Source organism: Eptesicus fuscus, chromosome 4 (assembly GCF_027574615.1).
Source record: "Eptesicus fuscus isolate TK198812 chromosome 4, DD_ASM_mEF_20220401, whole genome shotgun sequence".
NCBI classification, from domain to species: Eukaryota; Metazoa; Chordata; class Mammalia; order Chiroptera; family Vespertilionidae; genus Eptesicus; species Eptesicus fuscus.
The window spans coordinates 72,278,699-72,299,769 of NC_072476.1; the positions used below are offsets into that span (position 1 = coordinate 72,278,699).

General features: G+C 42.1%; 1 protein-coding gene across 2 annotated transcripts in view; it reads right to left on the reverse strand.

Moving 5' to 3' along the window:
* Positions 1–21,071, reverse strand: part of IQGAP2 (IQ motif containing GTPase activating protein 2) — a 221,467-nt gene that overhangs the window by 8,703 nt on the left and 191,693 nt on the right. For both annotated transcript variants that reach the window (XM_054715155.1, XM_054715154.1), the window contains 8 exons: positions 20,684–20,824; positions 20,246–20,330; positions 19,602–19,834; positions 17,242–17,374; positions 12,286–12,388; positions 11,108–11,249; positions 3,403–3,490; positions 1,137–1,349 (listed from right to left, as the gene is read on the reverse strand). In XM_054715155.1, the coding sequence (XP_054571130.1) occupies positions 1,137–1,349; positions 3,403–3,490; positions 11,108–11,249; positions 12,286–12,388; positions 17,242–17,374; positions 19,602–19,834; positions 20,246–20,330; positions 20,684–20,824 (1,138 nt within the window). The remainder of the gene's footprint in view (positions 1–1,136; positions 1,350–3,402; positions 3,491–11,107; positions 11,250–12,285; positions 12,389–17,241; positions 17,375–19,601; positions 19,835–20,245; positions 20,331–20,683; positions 20,825–21,071) is intronic.

Genomic DNA, 21,071 nt, shown 5'->3' on the forward strand with positions numbered 1-21,071 from the left:
GTGACTGTTAACTTGTTCATCTCAGTCACTTTATTTTAATCTCTCACACCCTTCCCTCTTCACTTCTCAACTGGCAAATGCCCATGTTTCACTTTAAGAGCGCTGCTAAGGTTTATTTTTTTCTCGATGGAAAAGCAAAGCAGCATCAATTTCTCTACTACACATTCTCAAAGACGAGTATTTCCCGCCCAGAGCTATAGAAAGCAGCGCTGCTTCCCTCGAGTCCTCTGCTGGGAGCGAACAGCCGCTGCCAGACGGACCATGGCCTTCCAGGGAAGCACGAAGCTGAGTGCACTTCCCTCCCAGAAGGAAGGACGTTTTTTCTCTGATCACGTCACTGCTCTTAACCTCTAGACCCATTCTAAAGGGCGTGTGTGGATAAAAAGAATGAAATGTCCTTTGAAACCAAACACTTTCTTATCCTTGGCAAACAGATCTCAGCCAGTTCCTGTGGTGTGTCCTTGGGCTAATTTGAGAGCCTTTGCTCAGGAAGTTTCTCAACTGTAAAGATGTGGGATGAGAAGATGGAAACGAATCTTTAAGTCAGAACTGCATTTAGAGGCAAATTTTCAGGGACATAAATTTACCATCTCAGTGGCAGGTCCTAAGAGCAATTGGGCAATAAGACAACTAACAACTCCAGAAAGAACTCTCCTAAGAGTGTCATCTTAAGACCAGTAGGTATTGCTTAGAACAGTGGTCGGAGCCGTGGTTTGCCGCTCTGCCGACCACTGACCTAGACTCTCGATTCCAATAATGACAGGCTGTTGTTGTTCCTTGTGATTAAGCCCCTATCCCAGTGGTCGGCAAACTCATGAGTCAACAGAGCGGCAAACCACGGCTCGCGGGCTGCGTGTGGCTCGAGAGCCGCAGTTTGTCGACCACTGGCTTAGAAGATGAAACGTATCTATTATATTTCCGGAGCATTTATTTCCGGGATGTGTCAACTCTTATAATGACTTGGGGGAATTATGATCATTACTAAAAGTCATCAACTGCTTTGAAACCTTTAACAATCTGTAAGACTGACCATGGCATATACCAATATGAATCCCTCAATGGCACCTCCCAGATTGCTCAGAATGTGACCAATGATTAGCAAATGTCTGCTAAGAAAGAATATTATTTCCAAAAACCTTGGCAATCTCATTGAGAATGTCTTGGTATTTATTTTTGGATGCAATGTGTCCCATCTGTTCCAAAGTCCGAAGATTCCTCTGGATTTTCCTCTTCTTCTGCTCAAGGGGCAGCTGTGCATCTTCAACCATAGACTGTCCGTCCTTCATTTCTTCTGGAGCCTTGGAATCTTTAATTGCACGGCTCTCCATGTCTGTGGCATGAGCCATTTCCTGAAAAGCGAAAAATATCAAGATGTTGCTTTTTCTCTGACTCCCTAATCCCACAGATTCAGAACCTGCACAAGGCAAGTTAATGTTAAAATGAGAGAAGTCCTCAAACCAAAGTCCAAACACCAGATGTGTTCTTCATGGGTCTTGAGGTAGGTCTTTGGGAAGGAATTACTTCACCTTTCTGAGAAACACAGCAGTGGTGTCAGGCCTTTTGGGGACAAATTCCAATAGCTACTTTCCTGCTAAGGTGACAAACTGCCCACATCATGGACATAATACAATGGATAACAATATAATTCCCCGGATGGAAGGATTTCAATTCCTGGATAGTCCAGTTGAAGAAATTAAAACTAAATTACCCATGAAAAGACAACAACACATGGCTGTGAGAACTCTGAACGTGCAGAACTCAGCTAAACTCTCACGCATCAGCCCTATTTATGGAGATTCATAAGCAAGAAGGTAGTCAGAGACTGAGAGAATCATTCTCAAACTTCCATCTCTGAAAAAGCTACAGGCTTTCTTTGAACCAAAGGAAATAAAAACATTCTAGCACGTGGTAAGTTCCTAAATAAACGATAAGTAAATGAAAGAATGTAATTTCGATAGTTTTAAAAAACAGTAATAAAAGGGACTGGCGATCTTCCTATTTCATTGTACTAGGCAACTGATTGACACAGTAGATAAAGTCTAAGGACACAAATGTTATTACACACACAGTGCACAGGTCACCATTATGGGCACAGGAACAATTTAGCAGGCCAGCAGTAACCAGCAATAGTAGCAGCAGCAGCCAACGTTATTGAGCATTTAACATGTGCCAGTTATCATTCTACCCTCTAACATATTTTAACTCATTTATTCCTGTCTGTGAATTGGTACTATTATTATTCTTCCCATTTTACAACTGAGGAAAATGAGGCACGGAAATATTTCTAGGTGCCTAGGGTTGCACAGCTAGGAGGTACAGAGCTATACTTGACCTTGGAAGTCTGTGTTCTTAGTGACTATGCTACATTTGGGAAAAAATGAAATATGAATAAGGACTAAAATCCTCATACTAAATTAGTAGGATGTTCTACCTACATTGTTTTAAAAATATCCATACATTAACCAACATCAGAGAACTTAATTTTACTTTATGTTTTTTAAAACGGTGACAGAATGATTTCTTGGCAACCAATTTAATTAGGAATGATTCAGGAAGATTATGTGCAGTTCTTCTAAGAAAGAACTAATCAGATAATTTTGTCAACGTTTGTTTAGGGAGTGGCAATTATTGATACTAAAGCAACACTGAAATTAAATCAGAACTAACTAAACAACATGCATTTTATTGTTTTTATTTTTTAAGCCTCACCTGAGGATATGTTTACTGGCAGGGAGAGAGTGAGAGACAGAGAAACATAGATAGGTTGCCTCCCATATGTGTCCCAACTGGAGATGGAACCCGAAACCTTTTTGGTGCGTGGGATGACGCTGGAACCAACTCTGCCACCAGGCAGGGCAATGATGCATTTTAAAAGATGCTAATAGAGATTTTAATGCACGACTGTTATGACACTGCAGTTACTTACACCAGGATAATGGTGCCATGACCCAACAGACTCAAGACATTTGCTTCCGAAGAATTTGAAGTTTTAATGTGAGACACTTCATCGTTTCTTCAAGTTAGCAAACATAAAATATGAAAGGCATTTTTCTACATCCGGTCGACCAGAACTATCTCTTAACTGACTTATCCGCCCATGTACTGACTGATAAAGTTTATGATGAATATTCAGAAGCTTTGAAAGACCCAGAACTATCTTCCTAGTCCAGGACAAAATTAGTTTCAGCCTAAATTCAGTGCTGCATTTTCTACTTCATTGATTCTCCATATGGATTTCCTTATATAGCTGAACTCAGTTGGCTGAGTAATAGATAAACATTCCTTACTTCCAAATCATTTTAGATACAGTTGCTCTGAGATAACAGTAAACATTTGGCATGAAGATTAATAAAACGAACTCATATCTATGGTACTTATTATTTTACACTCCAAGACCAATACCTGTTGTGTAGTTGAGGGTGTCTCTAAGATTTCTGTCAGAGTGTTTCCTGGTTGGTTCCGGATCACATCAATGATCAGTTTTTTGGTCCTTTCAAAACAGAGAAAGAAGAGACAGACTCAGACAGCAGCCCTACAGAAATCTGCTTCTCCGAGGGAGTGCACAACACATACAGAAATAAAGCTTCGAAGGTAATCCCTTAAATAACACCGTCTCGCAGAAATTCACCACATCTGCTCTAAGGCTCCGGAAAGTTTGTGAGCGCCTGATAACCGAAGCCTGGGTTTTCTATGGCTGATACAGTAGGATTATACTGTCAGTAACATGGGCACAAGTATGCCGAACGATTCCTTATCTAAATACTTTTCCTTCTTTTTAGACTGAGGCTACTTTTTGTGGAGGAGGAGGAAAAAGTGCTGCTGATTTGGCCTGCTACCATGGAGGGTGCGGGAATGATACCTAATATCCCCCTTTCCTGACTTTAATAACTTTAAAACTTTGGAGCCTGTTTAATACATTGCAGGACTTCAGGAGCCAGACTAAGGGCTACCTCTCCTGCTCTGAGAAAGTTCTGGAACGGTTGGAAGGCCAGTGTGAGCAGGCGCCCTGTGTGGGCTGTGGGGGGAGGTTAGCGGGGGGCAGGGTTTGGCTGTTGGCCGACACAGCAGCCGGGTGTTGAAGAACCTCTCATCGGGTGGAGGACTAACAGACGGGCTTGGGTCCCTGTCTTCAGGTGGTAGAGAATGGAAGAGCGGCTCAGTAAAAAGTGAAGCGCTAGAAAACTCCTCTGGAAGAGCCTTCTTTATGGTCTTCGGCCACCCCGTCCCAATTAAAGAGCAAGTTATGTAGTTATATACACAGATCTATAATAATAAAAGGGTAATATGCTAATTAGACCGGATGTCCTTCTGGACGACCTTCCGGATGAAGCCGCGGTGGTGGGGGCCGAGGCCGAGGCAGCTGCCACGGCGGGTGGGGGCCAAGCCCCTTGCACAGATTTCATGCATCGGGCCTCTAGCTTTAACATAAAAGGCAAATGGTCAAGTTGGCTCACTTTTCCCTAAGTGGGGACAGTGCTGCTGGATAGAGCGTCCCTTCCAAACAAAGGAAGCAAAGGGAAGTTGCCTGGAGTTACAAACAGGTCTATTCGGTGCCTGAAATTTCACTTTTCGTGCAGTCCTGCTGTTGCATTTAACCTCAGTTCTTTCAAAGGCATTACGTGGTCTCACTGGACGATGAACTTTTCCTCAACTACAGCAGGAAATGTTCACGCAGCATGGACAATGGAAACAAAAACAAAACAATGTTCACATTCTGAAGCATCGGGCAACTGCTCGCCAATGACAGAGGACACCTCAAAGTTAATTCCAAAAATGTTATGTTTGAAAACAGGGTAAAAATCCAAGAAACCATCTGTAAACATCATTTTTCTCACTTCTTACTTATTGCAAGTCTGTACGAGAAGAATGGTCACAGCCGTTTCCGCTGGCCCATGACCCGTCCCTGCTGGGGACTTATGGGCTGCCTGGGAGTGCGCCGACAAACACGCTGCCAAGAGTCAAAGGTGGGCACGCGGCTAATTATAGCCACGTGGGAGACGGCGGTTCCTAAGGCCGCCGTGGCTCCCCACACAGCCCCACCCCCAGTCATCATTCATCATTAAAAATGTCTGAAACAGGAACATCGGGTTAAAAATAAAAGCTTTGGATGATTTAAAAAAAAACACACACACAGTGACGTTTCTTATTTAAAGTAATATTCTAGGAACTATGTATGATATATGCTTCCAGGAAACTCCCAGCTCATCTCTTCAGAGAAGCTATCTATGACCAAAATGACCGGGGCCATGGCTAACGGATGTTTGTTTGTGCAGGAGATGCTGGGAGATAAGCTGCCCAGACAGCCTCCCTTTCCTTGGCCTGTGGAGTCCACTGCCAAGCTCTAACCCTGACATCTTACACAGAAGTGGCCGTCCAGCTTCATGATGGGGAGTCACTGCCTCCCTTTCCCCCCGGCATGCCTACTGGTTAGGAACACTGGGATCAGACAGATCCAGGATCAAACCGGGGCTCCCGTGGCTTGTGTGCACTTGTGCGAATTATCCCTTTACTTAAAAAACCCTGATGTAACGGGCATCTCCCCGAGACCTGATGCAGGAATAAGTGAAGAGCTGCATGTAGAGCCCTTGGTTCACTGGGGTCTGACGTGTCGTAAGCACTCAGGTGAGCACGAAAGCGGTGCTGCCCGACGTGGCAGCCACTGGCCCCCGGTGGCCCTCGAGCCGCGGACCCGTGGCAGGTCCGAACGGAGACGTGCTGCCCCTGTGAGACACTCACCGGGTTCTCAGGGCTTAGCGTGAAAAAAGAATGTACCACGTCTTAGTAACATGCTTCACACGCATTACATATTGAAGTAACACTTTTGCACATACTGGGTTAAAGTAGAATCAATTTCATCTGTTCCTTTTAAAAATGTAGCTTCTGGGAAATTTAAAGTTGAGTTGCGTGGCTCACATTCGATTTCTTTGGCGCGTGCAGCGTTGGAACGCTCCCTTCTTAAACGGGAAGCCCTCGGAGGCCTGGCCCCCCGTGATGTCCACTCCCTGGACCTGGTCAGGCGCAGGGCATCAGCACAGGGGGCACCTTGGGAAACAGACTAATCCCCGGTTTGACAAATAAGGCGACGAGGACCTACGAGGGCCAGTGGTTACAGAGGTCACTCTGTTTCCGAGAGCTGGGAAAACAACAAGCTGAGCTCCCTTTCTTCACCCCTCCTCGGCCCACAGGGAGGTGCCAGGACTGTGTCCCCATCCCCTTTCCACCACTTTTCTTTTCCCTCAGTTCCTTAAGCCCCTCACAACTGAATTTAAAGAGAGTTCATAGTTCTGCTCACATTTCAGCTTGCCGGTGACCCGAAGACATGTCCCGCTCCCCACCCCAATGCAAACACAATATTCCCAATATGGTCTGACCGGCATAAACCATCTGGTTAGAGTGTTGGCCCCATGACTTCAAACAATATGTAAGACAGGCTGACAAAACCAAGGGCTCTGGCGCCCTATCTGAATGGGGAGGTATTAACTCTGAGGAAGAATTAGGGAAAGAGAAAAAGAGGGGGTGGGGGAAGGGGAGAGGAAGGAAGAGAGAGGAAGAGAGAGGAAGGGGAGAGACAGACAGACACACAGACAGACACACACACACCAGGCTGCTTATTCATCACAGCTGTGCTCAAATCCCACTGTCGGTAAATGAGACTACGTGACGCTTGTAAACTGGCGTGGCCCCTTAGGTCTGGCCATTCCACTCACACAGCATCTGTTATTGCACTCTGACCAGTAGCATTTCTGAGCCTCCCCTCCTGCCATCTGCCTTACAGTGTACCCAAGGCTGAAAAGAAACTTGTGTTGTGGAAGCTAAGGAATATTTCCAGTTGTTTAAACTTCCAATAACATGATTACACATTTGATCACCCAACTTCAAGTATCACCTTAGCTATTCAGCCCTCGTACCAGTGTGGACCAAAAGCAAGGGAAGCTCTCAGCTGGGATGATGGATGCCTAAACGGAATCATGTGATGGGAAACATTCTTAAGAGATGACAACTTAAGCACTCAGACAGCTAAGTATGATTAAAAAACCACAAATATTTCCTTCTACTTATACACATACTTTTGTAGAAAAAGAAGCTTATTAACAAAGGCCATACGGATCACATATTTTAAGATGAATCCTAAGTTATAATGAGATTTACAATTGGATGGTTTTTTCTAATTTATAAGGTTCATTTGCTCATCATAGCCCTTCTTACCCCTCCCCCTCTTTTCTGATTGATGGCTGAGGACACTGAGGGTCAGGTGACTTGCTCTGAGTCCCATGGCTAATAAGTGACAGATTGAGGCTGTAATCCCAGGTTTCCCTAGGATTCCTCAACCAGGCTTTTTTTTTCCCCCTGATTCTTTTCCTATCACCATGCTTGGTAGCACTGACAAAATGGCAATCACCCACACTGAGGCTCCCTATTCCATAGACATACAGAAGGGAGACAAATAAAATGTTTCTTGCTGCTCCAATTACATGCCTTCATGTCCCTCACATCTGTCAGTCACTCCTCCTCTTTGGCCTGGAAAGATGCCCCAGCATCAGGTATGCAATAACTGCTCTGCTATCGCTCTCGATATTTACTCTGAGACTCTTGAGAGTACAAAGGGCCACAAGTTGTAAAACCTGGTAGTCAAGAAAATGGTCCCTGGAAGATTTAAGATCTTTTAAGTTTGAATCTATGATCCACTGACTAGACACACTCCCTAGAAAAGGGTTTTTGTCTGTTCTGTGCCTAGTTTCCTCATCTGTAAAATATAGTTAATATCTACTTCTTGGAGTTGTTGAGAGTATTACATGACATAAATGTCATTATATATGTTATTATATTATGTATGCTATTATCTATCTATAGGACAGTCCCTATACAGGTTATTTGCTATCATTATCATTTTCATCCTCATTTAATTAGTAAGAATTATGAAACTAGCATGGAATTAAATTTACAGGCATAAGGATTAACAATGCCTCAAATTCTGCTACTGTAGAGACTCCCAAGAATATGAGTTTCTCATTGCTGGAAAGCTAGTGATTTTGTAATTAATCATAAGAGCGCATTTCTAAAAGTGAAAAACACAACTCATTTAACAAGCAAGCAAAATAATTTTTGATAGAGAAAAGCCAGGTTTTTTCATGTTCCAACTATTTACATTCCATGATTATCCACTTCATAGTAATTTCTGAAGGCATTGTCAGATTTTAGTTAAATTTGGTTCTCTAATGAAGAGTCTTAAAAACTACATTGTATGTTTGAGTTAGGAATTTGGATTATTAGCTTGGAAAAAATCATCTCCATAAATCAGCATTTCAAAGTGCATATTAATGGAACTTCAATGATATATGATATGGATTTAAAGCATGTCAGTGACTAGCTACTGAGAATTTTAGACTTTAATTTCCTCACCTCAAAGATAAAGACATAGACTACCAGGGGTCCTCAAACTTTTTAAACAGGGGGCCAGTTCACTGTCCCTCAGACAGTTGGAGGGCCGGACTACAGTTAAAAAAAAAACTATGAACAAATTCCTATGCACACTGCACATATCTTATTTTGAAGTAAAAAAACAAAATGGCAAAAACACCCGCATGTGGCCCGCGGGCCGTAGTTTGAGGACGCCTGGACTAGACGGTCTCCAAGCTCCCTGTCAATGACACATTTTATAATTATCTATTAGTAGCAAGATTTAAAAATATATACTTAAAGTATAATGTATCTGGAAGTAAGGCTTGCCTAACCTCTGGAGCTAACTCTATTGAATCTTTGGGCAATACCCAAATTCCACTTTCAGGGACAGCTAATTGGTCAGTCTTCAAGTTGATATTCTCATTGATCACGGGGCTATTTAGTGAAGTATGCCAACAGCAGGATCTTGAAGCCTGCCCAAAGGAAGGCTCTCTAGACCCCAGAGGTCTATGAGAGCAGTGAATTATCAAGTCTATTAAGACACTGGCCCAACAGCCTTTTTTTTTTTTTATAAATGGAAAAGATTCTATAATTCACATGGAATTGCAAAGAACCCCAAGTAGCCAAAAGAATCTTGAAATAAAACCACTGGCTGGCTCTATTTAGCATGGATATTAAAGGGGCAGACTATTTGTTTTCAGCACAGTGGGGAGCTAGGAGGGAACCACTCTAGAGCTGGGGCAAGCAGGACAATGCCCAGGTTTCCCTGCCTAAGACAGATGGGCCTGACTTTTTAGTTTTGCTTTAAAAAATGTGAATTCCAAAAACTGGCAGAACCATGGGACTCACATTCAGAAATAAGCATAAATACATAAGATATTTAAAGTTATTTAATATTTTAGACTATCGAAATTGTGATTTACATTCATTAATGCAGACATTTCACTGAGCGCATTTAGAAAATGATGTTCAGCGCTAACCGGTTTGGCTCAGTGGATAGAGCATCGGCCTGCGGACTGAAAGGTCCCAGGTTTGATTCCGGTCATGGGCATGTACCTTGGTTGCGGGCACATCCCCAGTAGGAGGTGTGCAGGAAGCAGCTGATCGATGTTTCTCTCTCATCTGATGTTTCTAACTCTCTATCCCTCTCCCTTCCTCTCTGTAAAAAAATCAATAAAATATATCTTAAAAAAAAGAAAAGAAAATGATGTTCAGATAGCAGACAAAACCAATTATGAAAAAAAATGTCTTTGCATTATTTCTAAGCACAAAGCTTATGAGATCATAGGATACTTGACCTAATTTAATCTGCATGGCGGAAACACACAATCTGTATTTCCAGTTACCTTTATAACCGGCACTTGCTCAGAGGAACCCAGGGAGCAGACTGCACAATCTCCCCCTTTGCTCTGTTGCTCTGCCCTGTGTCCTGGCCGCACAAATTTAATCTGCCTGGCTGATCAGTAGTCTAAAGGAGCTGCACTCGATTCTCTGAGGCCAAGGTTATGTCTGAGTCCTGCATCTTGTCCTCTGTCCTGCAGCTGAGCTGTGCTCTCCACCATCAGACGTCCGACTCTGGAGGGCAGGGACCTGTCCTGGCTTGCTCACTGCTGTATCCCAGCATCAAGCCCAGTGCTGTGGACACAGCATCGGTACTCAGATATTTGCTACATGAACGAATAGAGCCTTAGGTGATAGGAGGATAAAATAAGTAAGCGTAATGGAAGCAGCACACATCACAGCACAGCACACCGAGTGAGCTTTTATGGCCATGGTCTGAATATCTGGGGATAAAAACCAACTGGGAATGAGTGCTGTCTGAAGCATGTCAGGGGCAGAATAGAAGCTCCTGTCAAATGAAAACAACCTCAGAACTCAGGGCATGTAGCTTGGAAGTACGTGTGAAGTATTATTTAAAGACACATTTATTTCTTTTGTCTCCATTTCCACATCCATTCTCTATCTCACCCCAACATGCAACTGTTCAAATGTGCAAACGCATATCCTTTGGTTTATGTGAGTTCTTAAAAACTGTATTGTTTGGTGGGCAAGTATTCCTGGTTTACGATGTTTGAATTTATGCTGCCATCAGGGATCTCATTCTTTCTTACTCTGTGGTAAAGAACTGGTGTGGAATATCCAGGAGGCCTTGAGGGAAAGAATACCCTAATATTTATAAAATGAATGCTTCATCCGAAATCTTTGGGAGTGGGAAGTAAGGTAAAAATTAAGTCAAAGCTGGTAAGTGTATCCAGTTTAACAGAAAAGAAGGCTAATAAATCAGATGATGGCATGATGTCATATCATGTGTGTGCCTTTTACAATAACTATTTTATACCACAAATCAAATTCAGTTCAAGGTATTTCCTCACTAATCTTCTGACCAGTCTGAAACAGATATTTCCCTTGGGTTAGCTAAAGACTTTTACAGGCTGAGTTAATAACTTCACTTCTTAAAGGAAAATAATCACATTACAATAAGAACAAATAAAAAACAGGACAGGCTTTATACACGCTTATAATATTTAGTTCCCTCTGAAATTATAAAGAGTCTATTGTCATTTGTTTGGTTAATTGTTTGATGGGTAAACATAATGCATTTCAATATGTAGACATTTTTAAATGATTTGTGGATTTAGCCTTGTTTGAATTTGCAGAGTTTAAGATGCATAATTGGGAACATGTGCCCTGTAAGCCCCAAACTTACTTTATCATGAGGCTTTGGCCATCTATACCTTCACCATCCCCTAAGTTGTACTTGCTTGTCAAGGAAAGGGAAATCTCGGTCTTTGAGAGCTGGTTTAGTGTATTCGCCTTGTTAGGGTCATTGGGATCAATGGCTCCTTCCCCTGTAGAAAAAAAAAAAGTTATTCTCCCAATTCACTCATTGTGATGGTGCATCAACAATGTAAGATAAAGGTTCTATGGGAAAGGTAGGCTCAGTAGTTAGACAGGAGGTCATAGTCTTCATAAAAAACCCACATCCCAATACACGTAAAGTGGCTTTTAAAAGTCTTTGATTTTGCCTGGCTGTCATGGCTCACTGGTTGAGCATTGGCCTATGAACCAGGAGGTCCCAGTACGATTCCTGGTTGGGGCACACGCCTGAGTTGTGGGCTCGATCCCCAGTGTGGGGTGTGCAGGAGGCAGCCAATCAATGATTCTCTCCCATCATTGATGTTTCTAGCTTTCTCTACCTCTCCCTCCCTCTCTGAAATCATTAAAAATATATTTTTTAAAAAGTCTTTGATTTTGTCTTATCCAGGTAGCCCAGTTGGTTGGAGCATTATCCCATGCACCAAAAGGTTGCCTGTTCATCCAGGTCAGGGCACATTCCTAGGTTGCAGGTTTGATCCCCGGTTGGGGCGTGTACAGGAGGCAACCAATTGATGTTTCTCACATGGATGTTTATTTCTCTCCTTCTCTCTCCCTTCCTCTCTTCTAAATATATTCTTGGGTTAAGATTAAAAACAAACAAACAAACTTCGATTTTAAGTTAAAACAACATGGGACATAGATATTCAAAATATGAAAAATTACTAAAAGGGAGAATTGTTAACAAAATCCTTAGAGATTTTGAGAACACAGCAAGAAATTTCTAATGAACTTGACTCTTCTTTCTTTATGAAATAGGTTGACAGGTATTATTTATCGTGTATTTAGAACTTACCTTCAAGAATATCAAAGTGTTTTATACTATAGGACACTACAAGTTATAGAACCTTTAATGTAGGAAGTAGCTAGTGTACTTATTATTTTTTAAATAAGCTTAGGTGATAAATTCCAAAAACACTTTTGATCTAGGATAGGAAAGACAATGAACCAACCAACCAACCAAACTACTAAAGACAAGCCAGAGAGTAAGTAGAAGGGATAAGCTCTTACCAAGAAAAGATTCCACAGTCGGTACTTCTCCCAGCAATTCCAACAGTTCATTCAGTAAGTCATTTTTCTCAGGTGCAATCGCATCCTGGTGTTCCAACAGGAGCTGCATAGAGAAAGCAACACACACACAAGTAAATTCTTAGCTGATACCATATTTATACAGTTTCCAGTTTTTCATGATAATTTTATTCTGATATTGTTTGAATCTTGATTACAAGTCTGACATTTATTAAAATTAGAGACCACAGAGAGGTGCAGTTTTTATTTTATCTTAGAGGGAAGTGTCTATTCCTTGTCAAAAAATTGTAGCTTTGTGAAAGGTGCTCATAAACCCCCTTTCAGCAAGATCTGCTGAGCAGCAGCCTTCTTCCACCTAATCCCGGAGCTCCACTCCTTTACAGAAAAAGTCACGGTTGGGGGAAACATTCTAAAGTGAGTCAAGTTGGTCAACACTGGTAGCCAACTGGAAGGGCATTTCCATATCTTTTCAGAGAAGAATTATGCAGTAGTCAAACACTACCGCTACTTTTGAAAAAATCACCACTATTGTCCGGCTGGTGTGGCTCAGTGGTTGAGCTAGATCCATGAACCAGGAGGTCACAGTTTGATTCCGGTCAGGACACATGCTCGGGTGGCCGGCTTAATCCCCAGTAGGAGGCGTGAGGAGGCAGCTGCTTGATGATTCTCTCTCATCATTGCTGTTTCAATCTCTCTCTCCCTCTTTCTGAAATCAATAAAAACATAGAAAAAAAAACAACAACCACTATTAGCTATTTTAATCTGAATGGCACTGGAGATCTTTCATGGGCAGGGATGGCAGAAATACCCATATGGTTCTTTGGCCTGAGACCTAGACGTACCAGCTGGTTCTCCCTTTCACCACCCCCCTCCAAAAAGATCAGAGGTGAGGGACACTGCTGGGGTGTTTTGCCAAGTCTTAGGAGAAACATTCTTAACTCGGGGGAGCAGCAGCATTGGAGGGGAAAGCTGAAGAACAGCACAGCTGCTTTTGTTTGTATTTAGAATTAAATTAAAACCATGTTTCCAAAGTATGGGACTTGTACCCCTGGTGACAGAAAATAATTTTAGTTGTTGTGCATTACTATCTTACAAAACTGAACCATAATGATAAAATTCATCTTTTCCACTTTCAATCTGTTTTTAAAAGCTTTATTTAGATATCATTAGCATATCATCAAATCTACTCATTTAAAATGTGTTATGTGATGACTGTTAGTATATTCAAAAAACCATCACCACTATCTAATTTCAGAACATTTTCATCACTCACAAAGAAACTACTCATTAGCAGTCACTCTCCATTACCCCATCCTCGTAGTCCCTGGAAACCATTAATCTACTCTCTCTCTCTCTCTCTACATTTGGCTGTTCTGGCTGCTTCATGTGAATGAAATCATACAATTTGTGGCCTTTTGTACTGGCTTCTTTCACTGAGCATGATGACTTCAAGGTTCATCCAGGTTGTGGCGTAAATCAGTACTTCATTCCTCTTCATGGCTGAATGAACAGCATTCCATTATATAGAGATATCACACATCATTCATCTGTTGATTGTCATTTGTTTCCATGTTTTGTCTACTATGAATAATGATACTATGAAACGCATGTATAAGTTTTTGTGTGAACTTGTTTTCATTTTTCTTGAGTTCATACCTACGAGTAGAATTGCTACATCATATAGTAACTCCATGTTTAATATCCGAGAATTACCAAACTGATTCCCAAAATGGCTGTACCATCTTACACTTCTACCAGCAGTATGTGAGAGTTTCAATTATTCCACATCCTTGTTATTACTTGATTTTATTCCAGCCATCCCAGTGGGTGTGAAGTTGATATCTCACTGTGGTTTTGATTCACGTTATCTGATGACTAACGATTTTGAGCACCTTTTCATGGGCTCATTGACCACGACTACAGGCAAACCTCAGAGATTGTGGTTCAGTTCCAGACCACCACAATAAAGAGAGTATTACAATAAAGTGAGTTGCAATCTTTTCACTGGTGGAGGGTCTTGCCTTCAATTTGTAAAAAATGTGCAATAATGCAAGGTATGCCTAAATATCTTCCTTGGAAAAAATCTCTATTCAGATCATTTGCCCATTACATTTAAAAAAAATGTTTTTATTGATTTTCAGAGAGAGAGGGAAAGGGAGAAGGGAGAGATAGATAGAAACATCTATTGATTGGTTGCCTCCTGCAGGCCCTCTACTAGGGATTGAGCCCACAACCTGGGCATATGCTCTGACTGGGGATCGAATTGTGTCCTCCTGGTTCATAAGTCAATGCTCAACCACTGAGCCATACTGGCTGGGCTCTGATCCATTTTGAGTTCATTTTTGAGTAGGGTTGAAGGAAGGGATCCGACTTCATTCTTGGCATGTAGATTTCCAGTTGCCCCAGCACCATATGTTGACGAGTATTATTTTCCCACTGAACTGTTTTAGTCCCTTGTTGAAAACAGAATGGACCGTAAACTTGAAGGTTTATTTCTAGACTCAGTTCCATCCCATTGACTGGTATGTCTATCCTTATGCCAGTTCCACACTGCCTCACTTACTTCCTCTTCCATTCTCTTTTAATCTTTAGGATTGGTGGGGGAGACAGTGTCTGTTTAATGCCCAGCTTTCCTTAACATTTCGTGACACTTGCTAACTGGATTTTTAAGAAAGGGAGAGGAGGTCTCAAGGTGCATAGTTTCAAGGAAGCAACTATATCCAGCTCCTCCGTTTTCATTATATTTATTTACTTTTAAAGTTTCTGTTTATGGTAAGGCATGATAGTTGTCCCGCTATAGTTAGAGGTATTTTGTTTTAAAGCAAAGACATATATTGTATGTTAAAAAAGGTGAGGTGATTTAAAGAAAGACATTATATAAATAATAGAGGCAATATAAAGACACAGTGAAATGTGGAAGGACCATACATAGGATATTTTTTTGGGGGAAAGACAAGTTAGAGACAAGAACAAAATAAGCAAGATGGAGAAATTTGTGTTCTTGTCTTCTGACGAGACAGGACAGGCGATCTGGCTACGGTCCCTGGAAGGGGGGCCAGCTGCTACCTTCTATTCTGATACTTACAGAACACAAAAACTGCCTAAAAATGTCTCATTAAAGAGCTTATTTTGAGGTTGTATACATGTTCCTTAGAGAACAAGGGGCAGGCACGTGGCCACAGGCATGGCACGTCACGCTGCTGCGTGCTTGTGTCTGCATGTGGACCCCTCCTCACTCGAGACAGACAGTAAACAGGACAGTCTTTCTCTGAAAGTACATTACTCCCACGTTATTATGTCTGCTTCCAACCCAACACATGGAGGGGCTCCGGTCACGAGCTGTGTTTCCCAGGATTGGGTTCTGTTTTCAATTTTTCATCACAAAAGGAACAGACCATTTCCCCTTAAAAAAAGGAACAGCCCAAATGAATGCAATAACAGTTTTCGCTCTGCTGTTCTTGGGAAAGAATCCATCCCTCATTCTGAAAGAGGACTCCCAACACTTCCTGCAGGAGGGCGATGCCCTCAGAAAAGTGCGCCACCATGTGGACATTTTCTTGAGGTGGGCGATCTACCATAGAAATAGACAAATGGGATGTTGCTCAAATACGAATGAGTCTACTTGTTCATTAGAAAGTCACTTTTGCAAATAATACATTGCTAGACATGGACATGTTTCCTTTCCTTTGTGATTTGGGGTGTTTGTATATAGAGAAAAGCAGCACAGCCTCTTCATTTCATCAACCAACTCACGCCGTCAGCTGGCCATTCACACCTGCCTTTGTTTGGGGTCACTCACAGTTTTTATGGAGAGCTTGTTGAAATGTTGAGGAGGTTCCCTGCTCTAACGCTGAAAGAGGGAAAGCAAAAGTAGATCCAATCTTTCTTCCAAGCCTGTAGTCAAGCTTTAGTTTCTTACAAGAGCTTAATAGTAAAGACTGAATTTGGAGCAGCTGATGTTGCCACTCGTTAGCATATCTTGTTTGATGGGGGCAGGAGTAGGACCTCCAAGAAGTGTGTGTCTGTTATGTTTTCCTCCTAGTTGTGAGTAGCATCCGAAGTTGGGTGTATCCTCAACCATGGCTTCTTGACCTTCAGTGAGTATCTCATCCACCTGGGATCTGGTTAGAAGGCAGGTTCTGACTTGGAAGGTCTGGGGCACATTTGGAACACATCTCCACAACTTGGCTTGGAGTGGCAAGGTGCAAACTAATCTCGAAAAGGTTACCTTTTAAGAACCTAGATTTCCCAGGAAATAAGGTCAAACTTGTCTTTAAGAAGGCAAAAGAAAACACCAACCCCCGACCAAACCCTCTCAATGCTTAACCTCTCTTTACTGCCCTGCCCCCCACAGGCACTTAATACACAGGCGATGGTGCTGCTGTTTGCAGAAGCAGATGGAGACATTATGACACAGCACAGACTGAAACGGCCATTTCTGAGAAATGAGGGTTTTCAGAACAATAGAAGTGATTCTCTGTAGGTGGCTATTGTGGGTGGGAGGGTGTCTTCTCGTCCCTAACTTTAGCAGTCTGTCTGTTTCCTCTTTCTTTTTGTCCAAAATTAGAATAGAGAAAAACATTCTCATTTTCCCACGGAATTACTGGAAAAGCTGAGAGAATTCCTGAAAGGGAGAGAGACAGTCTATGGGGGTGCAGGCAGTGTGGCCTTAGTGGGTGGGGAAAATACCAGGGCCTGCCCCTGCTCAGGGCTTAAACGGCACATTCACAATCTGACTTTGCCAACAGATCCTGGGCAAAGTAAAGTTTTCTTGGGAGAAGGAGTTTCACTAATGCCTAAGAGTCAGGGAATAAAATCAGAGGTTTAGTAGAATGAAGAACACGAACATTCGCACATGCTTACAGAAGCCCTGGAGAAAGACTAAGCATTTTCAAGACACAGATGTCTGAACTCAGAGCCTTTTCTAACCCCACTTACTGAATGCGTGTTGATGATTTCTTCAATTGAAATATAAATGACTGGTTTGCTGACTGTCACCACATCTGTGTATTTATCCATATTAAACTTTTCTTCTGGCTCGGGGACATCACATGCTTCTTTGAAATATTTCCTAACAAAGAAAAAAAAGTCTTAAGATAGTCAAATCTGTGAGTTAAACAGCCTCATAAATAGTGAGAAAATCTTGAATGATGACGAATTCTTTGTTCTCTTGGTGGGGGTGGGTGGGGATGGGGTGGGGGGTGGGGATGGGTAGTTGTTACAGCATCTTCCAGGCTGGCTCCTGACTGTGGAAGCCGAGTCCGAGTCCATGTTTCTGGATGTTTAACCCAGATCCTGAGACGGGCCCTGTTAGTGACTCAATATAATCAAATTATGGGCAGGTCATTTAATATATATTATTTTTAAAATGGCCCTAAAACTTAAAAACAAAAATATTAAGACTATTATTCCTTGATCTAAGAATCAAGACTCCCTACAGAAAACAATTAAAAAAACAACCAAATTTGCTACTTTATTATTATTTTTTAATATACGTTTATTGATTTCAGAGAGGAAGGGAGAGGGAGAGAGATATAGAAACATCAATGATGAGAAAGAATCATTGATCGGCTACCTCCTTCATGCCCCACACTGGGGATCAAGCCCACAACCTGGGCATGTGCCCTGATCGGGAATCGAACCGTGACATCCTGGTTCATAGGTCGACGATCAACCACTGAGCCAGGCTGGCCGGGTCATATTTGCTACTTTAAATGGCACAAGCTCCTAGGCCTTCAATAACCTAACAACCCTTCAGAGTTTCTGTTACCAATTTGACAAAAATTTGAGTTACGTCTTCTTTACTCAGTTGATCCAAACGACAGTTGTGGCTGATGGAAATACTATTAAGGATAGACACACAACTGCGTACAGTGCCCCATTCCTCCAGAACCCAGACTCTACGTCAGCTATTTTAAGCTATAGGAAGTTTAGACAGAGGGAGCAAGAGAGCCAGGTGTGCTGGCATCATGGTTTTGGAGTGCTCCCCTGCACAGGGAGGGTAGGTGTTGTATTCTATAAAGTTGTAAATGTTTCAGATGCCTCAAAGGATCCTTGGTGTATAGCCTAAGGGTACCCCAGGCTTTGTGCACAAGAACTGACCTCTGCCTTCCCACCCCAAGGCTGGGGGAGGTAAATGGCAGGCAGCCATGCTGGGGTGGGCAGGAGCCTGTTCCCATCTGACAACTGGTCGTCTGCACTTTTTTTTTGTCTATAATTTATCACGGTTTGCTGAAGTACACAAAGGGTAAGTATCAGAGCAGAGGGAAAAACAGAGGAATTTAAGAAGTGAGGGGAGGCTTTTGAAGAGTTGGGAACATAGATGGTTAATAGGAATAATCTGAGAGAAAAAAAGAAGTAGAGGGAGGCTGCAACAGCAGGTAAGGGTTTGCAGGGAAGTGGATGTTATTTTTTCAGTGAGAAGACCTAACCTTAGCAGCCTGAGAAATCGAAACTTCCTGTAGTAGGAGGATTTGGGGGATGTTTTTAATAGGAGGCCACAATTCCAAATAGAGATCAATAATCACAAGTGATCGTTGTCAGGAGATAAATCATTAACCCAGAACATAAACGGGAAGTTATCATTTTCCAGGTGAGGAATGGAAGAGGCCACAGTTGTGTCATGCTTCTCTGACTGAACGGTAGACAAGAGAAAACTGAAGGCCAAGGTGAACATGCTTCTTCAGAGAGCATCACGTGAGGGACTCTTCCTGCTAAACTCACTCCTTTCATGTCCCTGTGGAGTAACCAGTGATGCGCTCAGGAGCTGCTTGGAAAGTCAATAGGCTTCAGTCTTACGTGAACAATTAGGAAAGGCTTGAGACTAGAACAGAACATATCCGCACACGTGACCCTCACAAGCACAAAAGCTGGACCTCCCCAACCATTCAAACCACCTACTCAGTTTCCTACTTATTGTTTGATACAGATAAAGCAAGTGTCACCTGATTGAACAAGTTCTTAAGAACAAAACCCTTAAGCTATTTTGACTTTTAATTCTAACTACTATAAGCCTATAGCATACCACCAAGAGTAAATATTTCATTTTTTCAATACGTAAAAGTCATACACAGAGGGACAATTCAATGTAACACGGGCTCTGGAGGTGGGATGGGAGCACCAGACAGAAGTGACCCAGCCTGCTTGTCCCTCTTCCTCTTCCCCTTCCCCTCAGTGCTCACTTGTAGCAGTGCATGCAGCCACCTGAGGTTCCTGTCCCGCAGCTCCAGCTCTGAACACAGAACATACATTGTTCTTTTGCACCGCTTTGCATGTTTCTCCAAAATGACCCCTCTCACCTGAACTTCTGATATGTCTCTGATAAATAATTGTTTGTAGATGCGAGATGCTCATTTTCTCCTTCAAACAGCTTGTTGGAGGCCGCATGCTGAAGGACCTTGGCCACTGTTCCCAAGTTTCTCCTCTGGTCAGAATTGATCTGACCACCGGCTGTCATGTCGATGATATCAAAGCCGTCCGGAGCTACGATAGCTGGGTTCATGTACCGATAGTACAGGAGGTTTCCAACAATCTGGAGTGATGGAGAAGACTATTTTAAGACAGGAAACTCAAGGCTTTGGGTTTTTTCTAAAGTAAGTATTGATTGACATTTCCCAAGAAAGCAAACTATTTTCTAATACAAAGAGTTAAATAAAGTTAGTGAATATAATCACACATTAATAGAGGTAACAAAATTATTTTCGGTGAAAAATATACTACTGCCCCCCCAAATGATCTAATATAAAGAATCTCAATAATGTGTAAGATCTCCAAATTAACCTCAGCATAATCAATAATTATAATAGCTGTTAGAAATAGACCTGCAGCTTATTATAAATAATCATAGAAGGTGAAAAAAATCTTACAAAATGGTGGGTTGGTAATTTTGGCTCATACCCCCCAAGAGAAGCTATGGTGAGATTACCCTTGAATGAACATCTACCTTTAATAGCTCATCTTCTGTTGCATCAGGAAATTTCTCATGGATTGAATTCTTCAGTACTTTGGCTATATACCTCAATCCATAACTACATGTAAAACACATGACAAAAGAAAGTAATGGAAAAAAACCTAAGTGAGAAAGGAATACACAGCAATTGTTCCAGTCAACGAAAGCTGAGCATTTTCCTAAAATTAAACATAACATGAGATGGTAACAGAATCACAGGACTTCCACGGATGATAGTAACTGAATACCGGTTTGCATACTATCATCTTTGGAGAATAGTTATGAACTTAAAATGCAAATGTAGGCAAATGTTTAAAATGATAAATATAATATGAGAGAAAATTCCTATCTTCACGACTGGGGTTTATTTTACGTATTATTTCAAGAACTTTTCAGCAAAGAATGTTAAGGTTGCTACATAACAGAACTTACGGCAGTAGATCAAGGGAGGAAATGATGGAATTCAGGACTTTGTCGGTGACCTTGCGCAGGCTCTCATTGGATGCATCCAGTTTACTTTTCACTTCTGGGTATGTTAGAGCCTGTTCTGCAGTCACATCGTAAGGCAGGTTGCTGAAAACACAACAAGGGCTTGCAATGTTATGGGGCATAGGTACAAGCATCTGTATCCTTGCCAAGTTGATCCTATAGTTAAGCTTTGTATAGTGAACTGGACTTTGCCCACTGACTCCAGTGACAAAAGGTTTGCTAAGTGAGGGGAAGCCTCACATGCCCCGATGGTCCTCTGTCAGTAGGGGAGCAGGCGCACTCTGTGCTCTCCCTCTGAGCTCTTCTGGCAAAGTAACTGGCAGACCCAGTT